The 18144-nt window shown below is 56.3% G+C and overlaps 2 protein-coding genes across 2 annotated transcripts; one reads left to right on the top strand and one right to left on the bottom strand.

Annotated features, from left to right (window-relative positions):
• Positions 1–2786: 2786 nt before the first annotated feature.
• On the bottom strand, positions 2787–4682 carry NCLIV_021860 (conserved hypothetical protein; the record flags this gene model as incomplete). Its single annotated transcript, XM_003882380.1, has 4 exons — positions 2787–3290; positions 3538–3843; positions 3956–4220; positions 4396–4682. The coding sequence occupies 4 exons, from the start codon at positions 4680–4682 to the stop codon at positions 2787–2789; spliced, it is 1362 nt and encodes a 453-aa protein (XP_003882429.1).
• A 3879-nt stretch (positions 4683–8561) lies between these two features.
• Positions 8562–15671, top strand: NCLIV_021870 (uncharacterized protein; the record flags this gene model as incomplete). The annotated part of the gene is made up of 1 exon (XM_003882381.1): positions 8562–15671. One exon carries the CDS (start codon positions 8562–8564, stop codon positions 15669–15671), a length of 7110 nt encoding a protein of 2369 aa, XP_003882430.1.
• Positions 15672–18144: the final 2473 nt, after the last annotated feature.

The raw sequence follows: 18144 nt of genomic DNA on the forward strand, positions 1-18144 counted from the left end.
CTTGGGGAACGATCTCCGTAACCGCGCTGCGCCATGAAGTGTTTTTGCCATGACGGAAGACACCTCTCCTCAAACCTCTGCTTGTACTCCTTGCATTCTGAATATGAATCTCCGTCGTGCCTGTCCAAGCATGCAAAATATTCATCCTTGGCTGCCCAGCAGGCAGTTCGGGAGACGTTATTTACTCGCCCTTGTTGCAGACCATCCGTCGTATCCTTTTTAGTGACAGAGAGAGCAGACCCCATTCCGTCGCTGACTTCTCATAAAAGTACAGGAAGCCCAGAGATAGACCGTCCCAACCAGTGCTTGCCCGAAAGGAATCAACATTCGAAAAACGGCGATACCGGTTCCGACTGAGAGTCACATTTCAGGGGGGAAAAGATGCTTCAACACTAAGCCTTATATGGAGTTTTCCTATTGTTGGCGAGAAAAAAAACTGAAGGAAAGAATATCTTTTGATGAAAGCGTGTTGGCCAACAGGAAAGCTAATGCATGCCGTTGCCAAACGACTAGCGCATGCCCAAGCCTATCACGAAGCTGATGGCTGGGAAGTCGCTAAACCTGGCACAAGGTACAGTTCCTCCATCCAACCTGAAAACACTTAGAAGACAGTCCCAGGACCCTCAAGGGGAGACGGGCACTTTTTACGTTGTCGCTTCTCCCGGCCTTTGGTGCACTGCGTAGCTGAACTTGTCCCCAATAACCTCTTCCTTAATCGATTGTTGTCGTAAGGAAGCTTGACACGTTGCGACGTCGCGCCACACACGACACCCGAACGTGTGCCTCTGGCATCACATTGCGAAGGCCTGGTCCTAACGGTATTACGGGTGAACAAAGTCAATGTAGAGCTCTCGAATTGTATGACTTCCCCTCAGAACTGTAACTCAGCACTGAGATGGCAGCTGCAATTGCTTGCCGTTCGCACTCCTTCGCGCCGGGCAGCCCATAGTCCTCCTACCGTCGGGCGACTCTCACTCTCCATATTGAAACACCTTCTCGCTGGAAAACTAGTGTTCCCGCACACTGACTACAGTTGAAGAGATCAAATTTTTTTTCCCACTCAGACGAGTGCCGAAGTTTGGCCGGGCTTCAGCAAGAATATTAACACGAAAGCAAAGGTGGGCAACAAAACGATTTGACTGTATAACTAAGAGGCAAAGGCCAATCTTCGTTCCCCGTCCTGCAATATGGCACTATTTAATGTCTGAAGGGGGGATGAGGATTCGATCGGATGAGCTTCAAAACTCCGCTGTCTGTACAGCACCCCCAGAGAAAAGCATGAAGACCACTACGGGATTTCGCCCCAGTACGTGGATCTGCGACGCATTGCTAGGTCTCATCATCGTGTGCCCCTTTCCGAAGCTTGCTAACCATGCCCTTGTTGACACAAGGAAAACCGAAAGACCCACCGCCGCCCATGCGGCCAGGTCTCCTTCCAGTGTTCGTGCAGAACCCCAGGGGGGAAAACCCTATGGGTAAAATACCGTTGTTGCCTGCCACACACAACACCAAACGCCATGAACCGCGATACGTCAGGCTTTCCAAGCGACTATAAGCCTGGAATACCTCCCCTTGCTCTGCGCCCTGAGTCCTGTGGGAATCTCACAAGATATTTCCTCGGCCCTGGCATGTTGCTCAGGCTTCTGCCAACCCGGCTGCCCACTATCGAGCAAGTCGACGACGCGTACTACAAGAATGCCAGCGCAGTGAGTTTTCTTCTTGCTGGCGAACGAGGGTATTCTAACGCAGCTGATGAGTAGTGCATGACGGTTGTGGGATTCGCTACCCTGTACGAGATCTTCCTTATTACGGCAATGGTAACCCCGTACTGCGAGGCCAGCATTGGTTCCACCGTTGCTGCTTTCTTAAGGGAGACAACTGTTGCATGGTAAACGGAACACATCCTGATTTCGGACCGTCTTGTGCGTTTTATCCATTGAGACACAAAAATCCAGGATATACTTGGCAGCAGCGGAGCTAGGATATCACGTCGTCTTAGTTATTTTTGCTGTGGTCGCGTACCGACGTATAGCGGGATCGTCAAGGGATTGGACTAAACTGTACTACGTGGCTGTCGCTGGAATGCTTCTTGAGGTAGTTTTCATTACAGCAGTCAAGTAAGTAAGAGAACTGCATCGGGAAATCCAGAGCTTTTGATGATTTCGCTTTGCAGGCGTGTAAATCTTGTCGCGTTTCTCGTAAGAGGAATCATCGGTAAGAGTCTGCCATATATCGCTCGTAAGCACAACGAGAAAAACCTGCAATATCAGCGCTATGCGCATCTTCACTCGCCCGCCTATCAAACTGTGCCCGCGACATGAGACTCATGGGGCAAGCGTTATTGCTACCGTAGACCAGTTGACCATGCATGCATGCATGCAACATACGTATGAAGTGCGCTTGACACTTTGTCTTTCAATGGCTTCCCCAAACGTAAATAACCTGCCAACATCAACAAGTGTGCACCACCATCACAACGCTGTTCTGAGCTCCAGTGTCCTACGCTGTGGCTCTACGGGTGCGGCGAAGCGACCGATTCTCCCGATATCACCCGGCACATCTGGCGAATACCACACGTCACTGTCTCCTCGTACGGAGGACACCGGATAGATGAGTCAAAAAAGACAGCTTAATGAAAAAACGAAATACAAGCAAGCCACGGCGAATAGGCTCTTTCCCCAAAAAAGGCGACCCTTGAATCTCTCGTGTAACGTCGTCCACCTGTGTCAGCCTGCTGGGCGTATAGTACCTGAAGGCCGTCACGTTTGGTGAAAACGAGTGCTCACTTAAGTTCGCATTTTGCTAGAGAACAGAAAGGCAGAAGATGCTACAGACGGAAAATGTATCTGCTTGAGTTGATACATCAAAATTGTAGTCGAAGTAACTGGATGCATGAGAGCCATGGCATTCTCATGTTGTGTTTCACCGTCTCCAACGCCGACTGATGGCAAGGCAATCAGATGGTGTGGGCAGGAAAATCGAGGCAATCTATTTTTGCCTCCTGCCGGAATGATAGCACGCTTCGCCCTGTCCTCTAACATAGAGGCCATAAAGTCCCTCGGCTTGTTGGACTCCTTAGCTCTGGACTGCTGAGCAAGAGCATCGGCCGCTTGGAAGGCAGAGTCGTCAATTAACAGGCAAATGCCCTTGTAACTGCTCCGCGACACCTTGCTGGACTGAACGTCTATCCCCGCCTCATGAGGGACACAGATCAACAAATTCTGTTCGGTCGTGAACTTGACGAACTCGTCCCACGACCCTCTGCGATACGGCAACCAGAAGAGAGCTCCCTGCAGTGACAGACAAGCGAAAGGGCTAACAGTTGCGAACGGCCTGCAAACGGGACCCGACAACATGCAAGAAAGATACGCGTAGAATCACGCTTCGAACCGTATAAGGACCAAGGTTGCAGTGGAAGGGTGCTTTCCTGCACAAAGGAAGCACAGTCTTCGTCCCTAAAAATTCGGTGACACAGCGGACATCCAGTCAAACCTCTGTTCTCCAGAGAAGAGTTGAACGCCGCGCCTCGTCTCGTACCTGGGAAGCGCGAATGCCGAGGGGGTTAAAGACGTCTGGGCACTGGGGCAAAAGCCACACGCCCTGCCACTGCAGGGCGGCTGCCGACCGAAGAATGGTGCCAAGCATGCCGAGTGTTGCTCGTTCGAGGTTGTCTCGGTCACCTTCGAAGCTCGTGGAGGGCCCACAACCGATGTCGGCCTCGCAAAAAGAGTTCGGGGGACGGCCGAGACACAGCAACAGCCTCACATCACCGAAGGACGCCGCAGGAGCAGGGTGCCTCATTTCCGCAACACAGCCACCGTCGTACGAATGCAGACCCGCAACCTGAATCGCAGACCGCACAGCATACGGCAACGGCACGTACTGTGGCTCACAGGCAGTGACCATTCGGATCTCACAATTGCTAACCTGTACTAACAAAACGCGATTTGCTTACTTTACGAAGAATACGGTCAGTCACAAAGTGCGTCTCAACTCCGCGATCGGCTGGTACATGCGCCCTGTCGCTAGCAGCAGAGACTCCGCCACCCTCGTCGGTCATCGCTGGGCAAAAAGGGTTGTCACCTTCCGCCAAATGAGCGGATACGTCCTTATTCGCACGCTTCGACTGTCGGCTTATCAAAAGCCGCTTGCACTGGAAGGACTTTCGCAGCTCGTTGACCAAGGAGGAACCACTAACAAGAACACTCTGCCTCGACGTCCTGCAGGGAAGCGCCACGAAGAATATCGGGGAATGATCTTCTACATATGACAACATATTACTCCCTCACTGCATCACACGGGGCAGAAAAAAAGTCAAACTGAAATGCAGAAAGTAACTGTCCATGCTGTACAGTGTACAGCCAAATCAGCTCCGACAGCGGTGGGGGAACTGACCTGTACGAAGGATTTCCCGCGACCGAAAGCAGATGTGTCACCAGCACATCTTTGAGACGCCGTATTTCGTTTGGCCGTGGCCCACTTGCCTGAAGGCGCCTGCGCAATCGACGCTCATGCTCGGCAGCACTAGGGACAGCTGCTGCCTGTGGAGACACCTGCCGGTGCCCGTCTGGGATCCGTCCATCAGACGAAAACGCCTGGTCAGTTGTTCGAGACAGCTGCTCCTCCGCAGGACGCGTACCCGCTTCCCTCTCAGTTCCATACCATGCACGTGACCCTCTCATACCATCTAGTAATTGAGTTGTAGTGCAAAGGGTGGTTGCAGAACGTCGTGTTCCAGATAGGACGGGAGCACCAGTTGCATTTTCTGAAGGGCAAACTCGGTGGAACGAGACCGGATAGCTTGTCTTTGCGCATTGTGGTCCCAACAGTAGGCTTCGGTGAACAGCTTCAAATGTACCCTGTTGCTGCCTCGGTTGCAACGTTGGTACGGTCCGCGACTGCGTGACTATCTGAGGTCGGCCCCTCTCAGACACGAGAATCGCGGAAGAATAGCAACGAGCACACCGAGGCGGAGACACGAGTGACGCCGTCCAGTTCTGCATGGCGAAATAGTCAAGCCCTACGAATAGGCACCGCTTCTGATGAGAGGGACTCGAACAGAAAGCACGACAGGTAGGCCAGGCGATGCTGGATTGGCGCAAGGTAACACACTCAAGGCACTGCCCGCAACTCGGTACCGAAAGTAACTCGATCAGGCGCAACTGGCATTGCTACCGTGACCAGAAGCGATGGTCGCGGGGTGAGCCGAACGTTTGCCACATTCTCCAACTCGTTTCGATGTACCGTGCGTGACGTCCAAAATCCATCGGCTACCGCGCATGCCACCAGATCAAGAAAAAAACCACCGGGAGGCAGTTCCGACAAACATGCCGTGGCTAGACAGTTTGAACAGGAAGCTTGACGGAACACTGGTTGCCCGAGCACAGCCTGAGGTATTAACACGAGTTTTTCCGGTAGTTTCTGCAGGGACCCGACATGCCTTCCTGTCACTTTCGATTCGCCTGGCCGAGACCGTGGACATCCATGTTGGTCCATGACACGTAAACGTTCACTGCCAGCTTCCTGTGTATGTACACTTGTGGGCCACTCGCCCCACGAAACGCACCGCCGATGCTTGAAATATGGGCGTTCAGATGGTTCTGTGCCTGTGCTTGCTGTTGAGAATGCAGCGATCCTCAACGCGTGTGTCGACGATCGTGCCACGCCGGCATCTTTTCGCAGCTGCATGCGAGTCCCCGAGGCTCCCCAGCTACATTATTTTACCGAAAAAGGAGGCAGCGAATCTCGCTAGCTTTTTGTGCACTTTCGATTTCCCGCGGAGCAGCCCCATGAACCAGCAAACATAGACTCAATACACCTTCGAGAAGAATGCCGTCTTCTGCCGGTGGTTGCCAACGAATTTCCGTGCTGACGTGAGTGATCTGTCTTCAGTGTTGCAGCACGCACATTCGCAATAGAACCGTCAAATGCGCGTCTCTGATGCAGGGTCGCTTGAACAGCGGCACATCCCTGCGCGACTGCTCCGCCCTCAGGCTGCGCAGGCTTGGCCTGCTTTCGTATAGCGAATCGCGTCTACCATCCCAAATTAAACGAGAGAAAGAATCGTAGCTCGGCTGCCGTGCAAACTGCACCCGCTTCGGCCAAAAAAGGCCAATAAGTGGTCGAGGGGAGCGAGGACACAGTTACGGTTCCCCGTCATTCCGAGTGCCGCAAAACGAAGCGGCGCACACCCCTTCGAATGGTGGAAGACACTGAGGCGGGGGGGAGGGGGGGACGGGGGGTTAGTGGCCTCGTGACAGCCGAAACTTGAGGGTCCGTCCGCTAGCGATGAAGAATCGGTTTGCCTAACTTTTAATCGCGCGATTCACGCACTGGAAGTCACGTCGTTTGAAGATCTTCGTGTGGCGTTTTCTGCACTTTACACATGCCAAGTGTCTCCCCGATACGCTCAACTCCACCGCCGCGGGCTGCAGCTAAAAATGGGTTCGGGGCTAACCACCTAACAGGTGAAGGACGCTAACAAAGTCGGTTTTCTGTGGCCAAAGCCGGCTGTCTTTTGAGTGCGCCTCCGCCATTCACAGAAACCAAACCAGTCGCGAGTCAGAGGGGGAATCACACTGATGGGAGATCTACTTGATCCGGGACTTTGTCGTCCGCATCACTGGTTAACAGTCACCACGGGAATAATTCTTCACACACACAGCCCGTCCGCTCACTGAGTCAACACTCTACTCTCTACATAGAGGTTCCACCTGGAACAACGCACTGTTTTCTTAATTTCAGTGGTCGAACCGAGGTATTGGGTCACGTTCCTGGTTTTTCTGTTGCCGTTAAAGAAGTGCTCGCTTCCGAGCTGCTGCTGTACAGGTGTTCTGCCGCCTGGTGCTCATCGTGGCATGGCAGCGAGTGCCCAACGACACCGTCGTCTGCCGCGTGGAACTGGGCGGGGGCCGCAGCCATTACGTGATGGGGATGGGACGCGACACACGGAAATAGCAGGGCGCGAGTCGTGCGGTATCCTAGTTGGCCGGACCGCCGAAGATGTGACGCGCGCAGTTTCATGCAGTTGTGTCTCCAGTTTTTCGCGCGGACGGCCACTGCAGCGCTGAATTACCCTCCGGTGTCTCCGCAGGCTCACTTCTCAACTGGTAATGCCCTTTGGGCAGCAAAAATATTAGACTCAGTGGTTCTGCGCTTTCAAGAGACTTTGAAACATTTTTCCTGCCATTTACTTTCTTTGGGATCTATGACCCGTGGTTGTGTCGGCCTCTCTTCTCGGTAGGTGTGGTGATCGGGCGGGTCAGGCACGTGAGCAAATCGACAGGTTCGCGGCGCGGTGCCGCAGCTTTGGGGGAATACGCCGAATTTCTATCAAGACTCAAAGCCATTTGCTTGCTAATGCTGCTAGCTCCTTTCGTGAGTTCCCGACCGACTGTTATACGGGACGAAGGGGCAGAATCGGCGGTAAAGTGTTTTATCTGCTCCACAGGAGCCCACCGTGCACACGTCGTCATCCGGACTTCAGTGCGTTTCCATCATTTTTCAAGATGCGCTCGTGCATTTGATACGGCTCGGAGGAGACCGTGTTTCAACTTCGTTTCGTTCCGAGAGACTGTCTTGCTCAATTCAGTATTGGCAGTTCGCATGTGTCTCCGGCCGATCCCCATCGACATACGTCTGCCTCCTAGGTAGAGCATCTTTCGCGCGAATTCATCCCCGCGGACGAAGAGTAGCAGACGACACACAACGGTGTTGTCTGTTTGAATTTCGTATCTGGTTTTCATCGCAACTCATTGGTTGTTGGCCGAACTGTTTTTTCTTTCTCAGATTCACCCTCGTTTGCGTCCTGTGTTGTGCTGCCCAGTCGGCCGACCAATCAACAGACTGTTGAGTGTTTTCTGGTACATCTCTCCTGGCAGATCCAAGGTGACTTTTCCTTTTCTTCGTCTCGTGAAGGGGCTTTATCAAATTTTTCTCAGGACGAAACTGTGGATGAGGAAGGTTTGGTGCAGTAGAAGTGTTCGTTCGGTTCTGCTCCGTCTCAGGCGACGGCCCGTGGTGCTGTCTTCCGTTTTAATCTTCGCTACGTTTGCTTGTTTTTTGAAGGTGAACCAAGATTGTGTTTCGAATGGGATGCGCAGGATGAGCGGTGATGTTGGCCCCGTGGCGGTTGCCCCGTCCGAAGACCATCACACGGTGAGGCTCCTCAACGCTTTCTCAGGCTTCAGCTGTCAACTATTGGTATGTTGTCTCAATTCGCGGAAACCTCAGTTGCATGTTGCTCCTCCGGACGCGTCTGCCGAGCACTCATACAGGTCCCCTCCGAGGATGACGGAAAGATGACTCCTGTCGCTCTCTTTCTGAAGCTTTTTTTTCGTTTCTTTCGTGGCGCCTCCAAATCAGCGTGCGTTGGCTTTCACCCTCAATCTCGTGCCGAGGAAAGGCGTAGCTACAGCGTTACCATCGCCTGGGCTTACCTGCACACGTATTTCGGATTCACTGGTGTCACTCTTCAAGGTGACGCAGCCTGACCGTGGCCCTCTCTTGCTGAACGTTGAAGGTTTCGACGTGTTCGACGTTGTCTGCCTGACGAAACCGCTATGGCAACCGACTTTGGCTGCGATGCCGCGGAAGAGGCTCTGTCAAGGTTCTACGGCTGTGCTGCGCAAGATCCGAAGATCAAGGACGAAGACAATGTCGCCCAACCTCTTCGTTTGCCTTGTCAAACGATTGAACTTGGGCTCGAAGCGTTGTTGGAAATAGCGTATCAAGGAACCGCGAAGTGCACGACAGAACAGCCAGACCCCGTGACTCGGGACGAACCACCAGAGACACCAGGCAGCAGCTGCCGCTTGCACTCCACTTGTGCATGCGGAGTGCCTGAGCCCCAGTATGGCGACCGCCCGACTCCTTGCGACCTCCGCCATCCAACTTGGGCCTCTCCTGCGAACAAGGGGAACAGTGCCGTAAACGAAACGAGTGCGTCCCCAGAAGGGAGTTGTTCGAGTACTCTAGACCGGGCGACATTGGATTCAGCCCGTGCCTCGTTCCCTGTAGACAGAGTGAGAGTGCGGTCGCTGGTGAACCGAAGTTCTCCTCCCCGTCAAGGACGTAGCACTCGAATTCAAGGCCCATGTTCGGCAGGAAAGCAGGACCACACTTCCTCGGATGCGATGAGCGATTCGTCTTCGTCGTCTGCAGATTCTTCCACCAGGACATTGAGGGATGTTACAGTGGGCGACCTCCGAAACGGAAGCGTCGCAGCTCCACGCGGTGTCCCATCAGGAGGGGGTTCTTTTCCTGAAGGAAATGCGAGGGAGACGGGAGGTGGAGTCGAGAGTGAGGAACGAGAAACTGGGTCGGCGAGGAAAGGAGCAAAGGATGCACCGACAGGAACTGGAGCCATGGAGGTGACTCCAGAGGGGTCGCGGCCAGCGGGCCGAGGCAGCGGCCAGATGCAGCGGGAACCCTTTCTGTTTGGAGCGCAGCGGCTTCCGCCAACTTTTTGTCAGCCGCCTTCGTTGGTCCACGCATCCAATAACCGTGCGTCGACGCCGTTCCACGACACCAGCGCTTCTCTCCTTCAGGCAGAATCTGCATCCCAGGGGAACTGCTGGCGACACCTACTGATGGGTACGAGTGGCGAGCTGAGAGCGGCTTCAAACTCAGGGGAGGCACATCCGCCAGACACACTCGGCACTGCGGACGCGCCTGTCCAATCACGAGCAGCAACGTCTTCCGCCACGGGCAGCGACAGGGGAAACGCGGCACCTGCAAACGGTCCGGGGGGGAGCCAAGCGCTTCACTGGCCGCCGCGGTCTCATCCGAGCCTACTGGTGGTGGAGAGCATGACGGGATCGCCGAGCCAGCCAGCACGCAACGCGTCTTCACGAGCGTCTACCCTCCGGGATGAGGGACACCATCTACGACTTCCTCAGACGAGCTGCGACATGATTTCATCACTGTCAGCCTGTCGCGTCGATTTGCTGTCGACTAGGGCAACAAAGGAAGAACTTCAGAGGAGGGAGCAAGACCTTCAACAGCAGCTACACAATTCTCGACAAGAGCAGGAGATCCTCCAAGCTTTGGTCGGCGAGATGACGGCGCTGCGCCAAGATGCAGAGGCTGCGGCGGCTGCTGAGGCGGCAGATGCCCCAGAGTCAAGAGAAGAGCATTTGGGTGAACAGGGAAACAGGGAGCGAGACACCAGGAATCGCTGCGCGAGACTGGGTGTCGGCGATGCAAGCAGTAATGAAAGGGGAACCAGTGTCGCATGCAGCGGAGAGGATGCCGGAGCTTTTCTCATTTCGCCTGCTGGACCCAGGTTCGGTTCGGACGATATCGGGGCTGCGTTGCTCCAGGCCTTCGGGCTGAAGAGAAGGAAGTTTGCAACCCTAGCTCCAGGCGGACCTATCGATGTGGAAGCGGACGTCGAGTCCAACGCGGAAGCACAGTTGCGGGGTCAGTTAGGGGCGTTTGGACGGCAAGACGCTTCATCAGTCCGTCGACTAGTCTCGTCTGTTCTAAGAGGCGAGGAGGCGGTGCAGGCGGGCAGGGGGAAGACGGAAGGCCCCGTCGACAGTGGCGCGGCATCTCGGGGTCTTGCGAATGCTGTAGAGTCTCGAGTGCGGGCATCGGCCGCATGCGACAGCCGAACTGATGAGGCAACTGCACAGGCGGTGCCGCCAGGGAGGCTGTCGGAGCCTCAAAGCTTAACGGGAATTGCCACGGGTTCACCATTGGGAGCTGGACTGTCGCGTTTGGCGACAGCGTCTTGTGGCGCTTCAAGAGTGCCCGCAGAACCTTTGTATCCTGGGTGTGCAGGATCGCCCTCAATGCGAGGGGCGACGCCGGAGCTGGAGAGACTGTCAAACGTCGAGCCTCGCTCCGGTTTCGGAAACCCGTCGGCGGAGCAACAAGTCTTGGCGCTGCTGGCGGCGTCAACGGGAAGCGCCGTGGGCGCGATGGATGACGCTGTTAAGACGCAGCTCGGGCACCCGCAGCATCGCGCTGCAGAGTACGCAAAGCTGGCCCGTCTGTTGCCTCGCATCAACCGTCTGACCTTTTCTACTCAGACCCTGATGTGGGTCGTGCGAGTACAGACTCGGCGCACTCGGCTGTGTAAGTCTTTCTCCGTGCGGAAGCTCGGCTTCCTTCCGGCCCGCCAGGCGGCGGTTGATTTCCTGATGGAGTTTGACCACCAGGACCAGCAACTGCATACGCGACCCTCAGACCCAACGAGAAGCGCCTCACCGACAGCGCGATCGCGACGAAGCGAAACGGATGGAGCCGCTGCGGAATCGCCTCTCATGCACAATGGGCACGTGGACAGAGACACAGCGGCCGACGGATTTGCCCCCATGGATTCTTCGTGCGCATGCTGCGGCGGACAACACTCCGACCAGCCACAGCTAGCGGGTGCGCGGCTTCAGCTGCCGGAGGCGTCCACGCCCCATTCAGGAGGACCCGGCGGTTGCGTCGCGCGCGCGTGCAAAGAGACTGCACCGTCTGAGGCGAGCCTGGCGCATGGCAGCATTCCGGGTGCGACCAAAGGCAACCTCGCCCCCGGTGAACGTCATCCACAGAGCAAACCGACACAAGGCGACTGCCGAGCGGAGGCAAGCGCCGCTGATCCGGTTTTGAAGGGCGACGCGGCGCACCACGGAGGCGCAGCTCAGACGGTGGCTTCTTCGAAGCGACACCTCGAAGAGGAGCGGAACGCGGAGAACCCTTCCCGTGCTCAGTCGAGCGCGGCGTCGCATTTAGAGTCGGGGGGCCCAGCGCTTTCAAGAGCGGCTGTTCCCGTGTGCCCCGTCGACAGTCCTGCGCAGAGGCTGTGCGCGCGGTGTGCAACGTCGTCGTCTTCCGATACGCCCGGAGATTGCGGACATGCAAAACCGTCTCTGGATTCGTCGTCAGGTGGGGACACGCGAAGGCGAGGCAATCCGGCGCAGTGCCTAGCAGGCCATGGTGGAATCGCGCAGTCTAGCTGCGGTGATGCAGCCGGTGCTTCACGTGAAAGTGTCGGTTTGCGGGAACTCCAGAGCGATGCTTGTTCGACGATCCCTCCAGTGGATTGCCCAGGGGCAAGCGAAGCGTCCGGGCCCGGGCGCGAATCCGGAGTTCGGACGCCTCGGAGCGCCTCGAGTGCGTCTCAAGTGGAGCGGAGACTGACGACGAAAGAAGGTCGCGCCAGCACGTGCACATGTTCGGGGAATGAATGGACGAAACCGCGTGCGAGTGTGGACTCGGTTGTGTTACGGCGGGAAGGCCGCGACGGGAGCTTTGCACATTTGCATCAACGCCAAGAGCAGCACGAAAGGCGAAAGCATGCACGGGAGGATCTGGCCTTGCGAGCCCGACAACTTCCGCATACCGTCGGGGTGAAGTTTGATCCGACGTGCCCGCGATGGATCGCTCACTGGAAGCGCGAAGGCCAGCGATTCTTCAAGAGCTTCAGCGTCGAGAAAAATGGCTTCGAGAATGCCTGGAACCTGGCCAAGTTGTGTCGCCAAAGAAACGCTGAACTTGCGGCCGCGACCAGGAGCAGCGCCAGCGGCGGAACGGGGAAGTCTCGGCGCTCGCTGTCTGGGCAGCGAAATGCAATTGACGGCGCGGAAAGCGACGTGACCGCACGTATCGCTTCGTCTATTACTCACGCAATTGCGCTTGGTGGCGACTCGCGCGAAGATGCAGGGGCCGTGCCACAGCTGCCGACTTGCTTACCGATTTGTCAGAGGCAAGACGCATCTTCCGTGAACCCACCGAATATTCCCAGTGATTCGTTCCTCGCCGCACTGGAAGACTACCTTTCTGGCAGCTACGCGACTGCAGTACGAGGAGGCAGGCAGGATAGTCGAGAAGACATTTGTGATCGTCGCTGGTGCAGGAGAGACGGGACCCAACCTGAAAGTGTTGCCGGTGATGCTGCGCTCTTCTCTGCCGCCATTCCCGCGAGAGCAGGTCAAACGTTGCTGGATGAAAGCAGAGAGAGCGAGGCTCCGGTTTGTCCACAGTCAGACAGGACACGGATAGAGGCTGCAGCTGTTGCAGAGATTGCTGGCTTGCGTGCCTTCTGCAATCTCGTTGCCAGCGAAGCAGCTCTGAAGACTTCTGCTCGCACTACCTCTCGAGACGCGCTGCGAGGCACCGGAGGATGGCAGAGAGGCCCGAACCTGTCCCTTCGCGCGACAGATGGGGCAGCGGACGTCGAACCACAGTGGGCCACCCCTCTGCGTGGCGCCGCTGCTCCTCCGGCTACCGAGAGCATGCAAGATCCGGCCGAGTTTGTTCCGTCGGCACTTTTCGCGGACCAGATGAGTGCCCGGCTAGCTGGGGCACCGGCTGTTGACGTGTCGTGGATCCGGTCCACCGATGTTGGAGCCGATAGCTCTGCTTCAGAGAGTCGCCTCCGTCTCCCAGTGCTTCCAGGCGAAGCCAAGAGGGTACACAGTCGAGTGGCATATTCGTTCAAGGGGACCGACTGTGATGGCGGTGGGACAAGGCCAGCCGGCGAGGGAATTGCCCAAGGGAAGGAGGGTGCAGACGCAGCGTGCGCCGACGGTGGGAGCTTCTTTGAAGGCCTTGGCGTTCCTTCACTGGACTGCGAGCGAGCATGCACTGCGTCACGCCTTGGGGGCAGGTCGGCGGTGCCTGGTCTCCCTGGACAGCCCGCGTCTCATCAAGCTGTCCCCGCCTTCATGCCGCATGCCGACGACAGTCGAGTCGCCGAACCGGCCAGAACAACAGCGGTGGATGCCGCGACGGACCTTCGAGAGACTGTCTCGTCGGTAGCCACTCCACGCGCAAAGGGGCCGAGAAGCGACTTGCGCGACTCCGCCCAAGTTCGCGGTCTATCGGAGAGACCTGCCCTCCGGAACGCGGCTGTCTGTGGTCCTCAACTGTGGCATTCAGAGTACATCCAAGACGCAGTTCGACTGTGCAGCGCAATGCCGCAACAGCGAACGACAGGCGAGCAGCGGCGCTTGGCGCTGGCTGACGTGGGAGCTGGCGCAGAGCTTGTCTCTTCGTCGCTCCTTTCAGGAGCCGCCCTTCCGCCGTGCAATCCGCAGCTTGCTGAGCATCTGTCGCTGGCCGCGACCGCAAGTTTGACTGTCCCGTCAGTCCCGGGGTCCGGCGGCGACGGATCGGCGGCTAGCGGGGAGGCGTCCGTGCCACTACTGTTGCTGCTGTCCAGAGGTGAGCATTCCCGTCTGGGGAGATCCGCAGCTGTAACGAGTTCGAGCGCCGCGGTCCCGGACCCGTTTGTAGCTGAGGGAAGTCCGTTGTTGCCATCAAGAGCGAACGGTTTGGATATTGCGAAGAACGCAAACAAGGAAGGGTCGTGGGTGAATTATGGCGGGCTCCGGTTGGGCACACGGGAATGTGCGGCGTTCTTAGCCACCCCAGAGGCTGGTGCACGAGACTTGTCGCTGGATCCCCAGGCCAGTCAAGGCGTCGCCTCGAACTCTGCAACAACACCCGATTTGTGGACCCGTTCTCCCACCGACCTCGTCGCTCTTAGTTCCCAACTAAACGTTCCTGGCGTCAGCCTTCTGCCAAAAGCATCGACTGCTTCGGGATTTTATTCCTCAGAGCTGCTCTCGGAGGAGGGTGCACGCTGGACGGTATCAGCTCAAGCGAGAATCGCGGGCGTTGGGGTGCAAGAACAAGGGGGACGCGCCAGCAAACTTGGCTCCGTCAGTCAGGAAACGGAATACGGCGAAGCGTCGCCTCTGAAGGGCGCAGAAGGCAATTCATCCGCTGCATCGCCTGAAGACGCTTTTCAGACGCTGACGATTCACTCGGCTCGGACAAGCGCGGGCACCTGTCCGGACGACACGGGAGTGCTGGGCGGTTTGAAGGGGTGTGCAAGCAGTGGCATCACTGGATCAGTGTTGGGGGAACCTCGGCGCGACATTCCTATTGAGGGGGAAAGCTCTGGGGCAAGAGCGGAGTCCCCGGGCCAGGTGGTAGACCGGAAAGCGCGACGAGCGTCTGAGCAGGAGCGTCTACGTGAGCAATCCCACGCTTTCTCGCTTTCGGACTGGGGCTTCGATATGCGACTTCCGGTGACAGAGAACATCGAAAGCAACATGCGAAGGCGCAACAGCATTGACCCACTGTTCCGAGAGTTGGACGCGAGTTCTGCAGGTGCACTTTCGGCGACAGAGAGAGGGCTGCGTGGAGCGGTCGTCGAGACTGACTTCGAGCGGACGAAGGTCCACAAGGGAAGTGGCGAAGAGGGACGCGTCGACGGCGTATCGACGCGCCGTGCATCTAGCACTTGTTCAGGTAGCCAAGCTTCGCATTCGTTATTGGGAGGAAGCGAGACTCCAGGGTGGTGTTCGTCCGAGCACACAGAAAACCCGGAGCGTCTCTCGTGGGCAAAGGTGGCAGTGCTGATGATTCTGCGAAACCTCCGCGACGCCTGCCAGACCCGGGGGGTTCCGTCTGAGGGCGCGCTATGCCGCCTAACTGGTTACATTCAAATGGTGGATGCGTGCCACACGGAGGGGCCGAATCTGCGTGCTCTTCTCGCTACTTTTTCGAACCTGATTGCAGAGCAGCGTCTCCCTGGCAGCTTGCCCACTGAGGACCTGCTCCAGCTCGTCAGGGACGTGCAAGCAGCTCTGACGACCCAGGGCGAATTGCAGTCGAGCGGAACTGAGCAGCCCTCGTCGGTGTGTTCAGCGGCTCAACCCAGCTAAGCGTATGGCTCTGGAACAAGACTGAAGCGTCGCACGCGGGAACCTTGTTCATGTTCATTGCCCGGACAGGAACCGCTGGGCATGTGGATGCGTCCCCCGTCACCGACGAGGTGAACGCGACGGGAAAGTTGATCGGAAGTTCTTCCCGTGAAGGGTACGAGTTAATTGTTGCCTTCTGTTTTGACATGCTCCAAGGCACCCCTTCCAGTATGTGGTGACCCAATGGCGAGTGGCGAGGACGTTGGAACGTGTGGAATGGGAACGGTGGCGTTGTGTCGAGTGCAATGCAGGGGATCTGGGCCCCTAGGGTCGGAAGTGCTTCTCTGCCGAGATCCTCTGCTGTCAAAGAGCGGTGGATTTGCTGCTGCCGCTTGTGGCGTGACAGCTGTCTCTTTTCCAGTTAAACATGCGGACACTGTCCGGATCGTGAGTCCTCTTTGCGGGATTTCTGGGGGGATATATATGTCCCAGTCGCCGCCTGCAAGCGGGGTTCCGTGCCCAAATTACTGAACTGTGTAGCAGGCGTGCGCAGCAATCGTTGCGTCTCCCCCGTGGCACGATACAGGTTGACTATGTGGGAAGTGAAGGTATCGCAAACTCGCAAAGAGTGCGTCAGCGTAGTTCAAAAGTGGGAGTGAGCGCGCCTGGACGCCACCTTGGTCGTCGCCTTTTTCGATCGGATTGGTAACACTGCTGGGACGTGTCGCTGTGGAATACAGAGGCCTGCCTGTGACGATGTTGCCAGGCCGCTCCCGTTCTGCGTAATGCGTAACGCATTTATTGATCTTTCATGAGGAAACGTGGTGCAACCGTATTTTCGCCTCTGTATTGTCTGGTGCTCCTTTGGCTGAGTCACTGTAAACCTGTACGATTTTCCTAGGCCTGCTTATGTCTGCGATTGTGTACACGTGCGGCGTTTTGCTACAACAGAGTGTGTCACTTCCGTTGTTCCGTTTGTTCGTCAGCTGGAGGCAGAAGCCGCTGTACCTGATTCTAAACAGGAAGCCCGCTCTACTGTCGGCAAGCTTTGTTCGAAACATAACTACATGGAATTATTCAATTGAAACGATTGATTGTCACATTAAGATGCGGCCGAGAAAATAGTTCACGCTTTCATACAGGCTGGACGTCAGGTAACGCAGTGCCAGAAAGCAGCCTCAGAGGACGCGCAGCATCCAGTGTCGCCCCTTGCCTCAGGTGTCGTGAGCGCAAAAAACTCTTTGCTTTGTTAGGCGAGAAAGTGTGAAGTGACAAAAACGAGGATTCACTGTTCCTCAGTGCTGTACTCGTCCCGTTTAGGCGACTCGGTAGCTCTGGAAGAAGCCCCAGCAACGTAGAGGAAGGCGCTTGGTGATCGGCGCCGTGCTGTCGGTCTCTTTCGGCCACACAGCTGTGCCGATCGTCACGTTTTTGCTCCACACGTTGTACCCAACGCGTCTTGAGTCTGTCCATGGGTCTTTCTCCTCGGAAGCCACGAGTGGCGTAGGTTCTACGAGGAAGTTGCAGGCAATCTACACCTGGCGTGTCGAAGGCAGCCGGAGAGCTAGAAGTGTTGAACTTTGAGTACATGCAGACGCCTTCAGCCGGGCCATACCGTTTATTTCCGTCTTTACCAAAGCCTAAACTACGTAGAATCGTAGGGGAGAAATAACCTGCACAGCAAGCTTTCCCAATCACTTGGTGGAAGCTGCGATTTTGAGCAACTGGGCACCGTGCTAAACAGACACCGTACTTCGATAGGCTACAAATGCCGTTATGCATGAGAAATGATTCGTCCTCAGCCAGCCCGGTGAGTTATCTACGGAACGGGTGACACACCCACTACTGGGCACAACCCATGTCGCGATTCAGGACAGCTTCAAGTGGCAATAAAAAGCTTCGCGCGACGAAAGTTTCGTCGAGTTTTTCATCGGACATACTTTAGAGGACCATTTTCTAACGCGTGGGCCGCTTAGAAGGAAACTGAAATACGGACTACTCAACTTACTGTCAGAGCGGCTTCACGATCTGTGCAGGGGGTTTTCTGAGAACCCCTCAGCACAGAGTCACCGCCTCAGAGTGACTGGACTCGCAGTTGGCGCCGCGAAACTTTAGGCGCGCTGAACACGCTTCATGACGTCAGCAGTGTGTGTGGTGAATTCCTTTTGAAACGGGCTGTGACCATCTCCATAAAGTTGTGCAGTGAGGGTTATCTCTGTGACCATGAACAGCGCCGCTCTAGTTTGCATCGGGTGCGGCGGTCCCCGCGAGTGTGCCTATGGCACGCGACTGCCATGCGGAAGTCTTTCAAGGTTGCCACGACAGGCTGGCCCCGGATTGTCAGCTAGCACGCTCCCACTGACCATAAAAGAGGGTACTTGTACGTTTCTCCCGTTTCGAGCAATAATGCCTGATGTCCTCCCTTTTGTCCAAAGCGACAACATTCGATTTACATATAACTGCAACACAGCAGAGAGTTCCGGCGAAGAGGTTT

The sequence above is a fragment of the Neospora caninum genome, chromosome VIIa (assembly GCF_000208865.1).
Source record: "Neospora caninum Liverpool complete genome, chromosome VIIa".
NCBI lineage: Eukaryota > Apicomplexa > Conoidasida > Eucoccidiorida > Sarcocystidae > Neospora > Neospora caninum.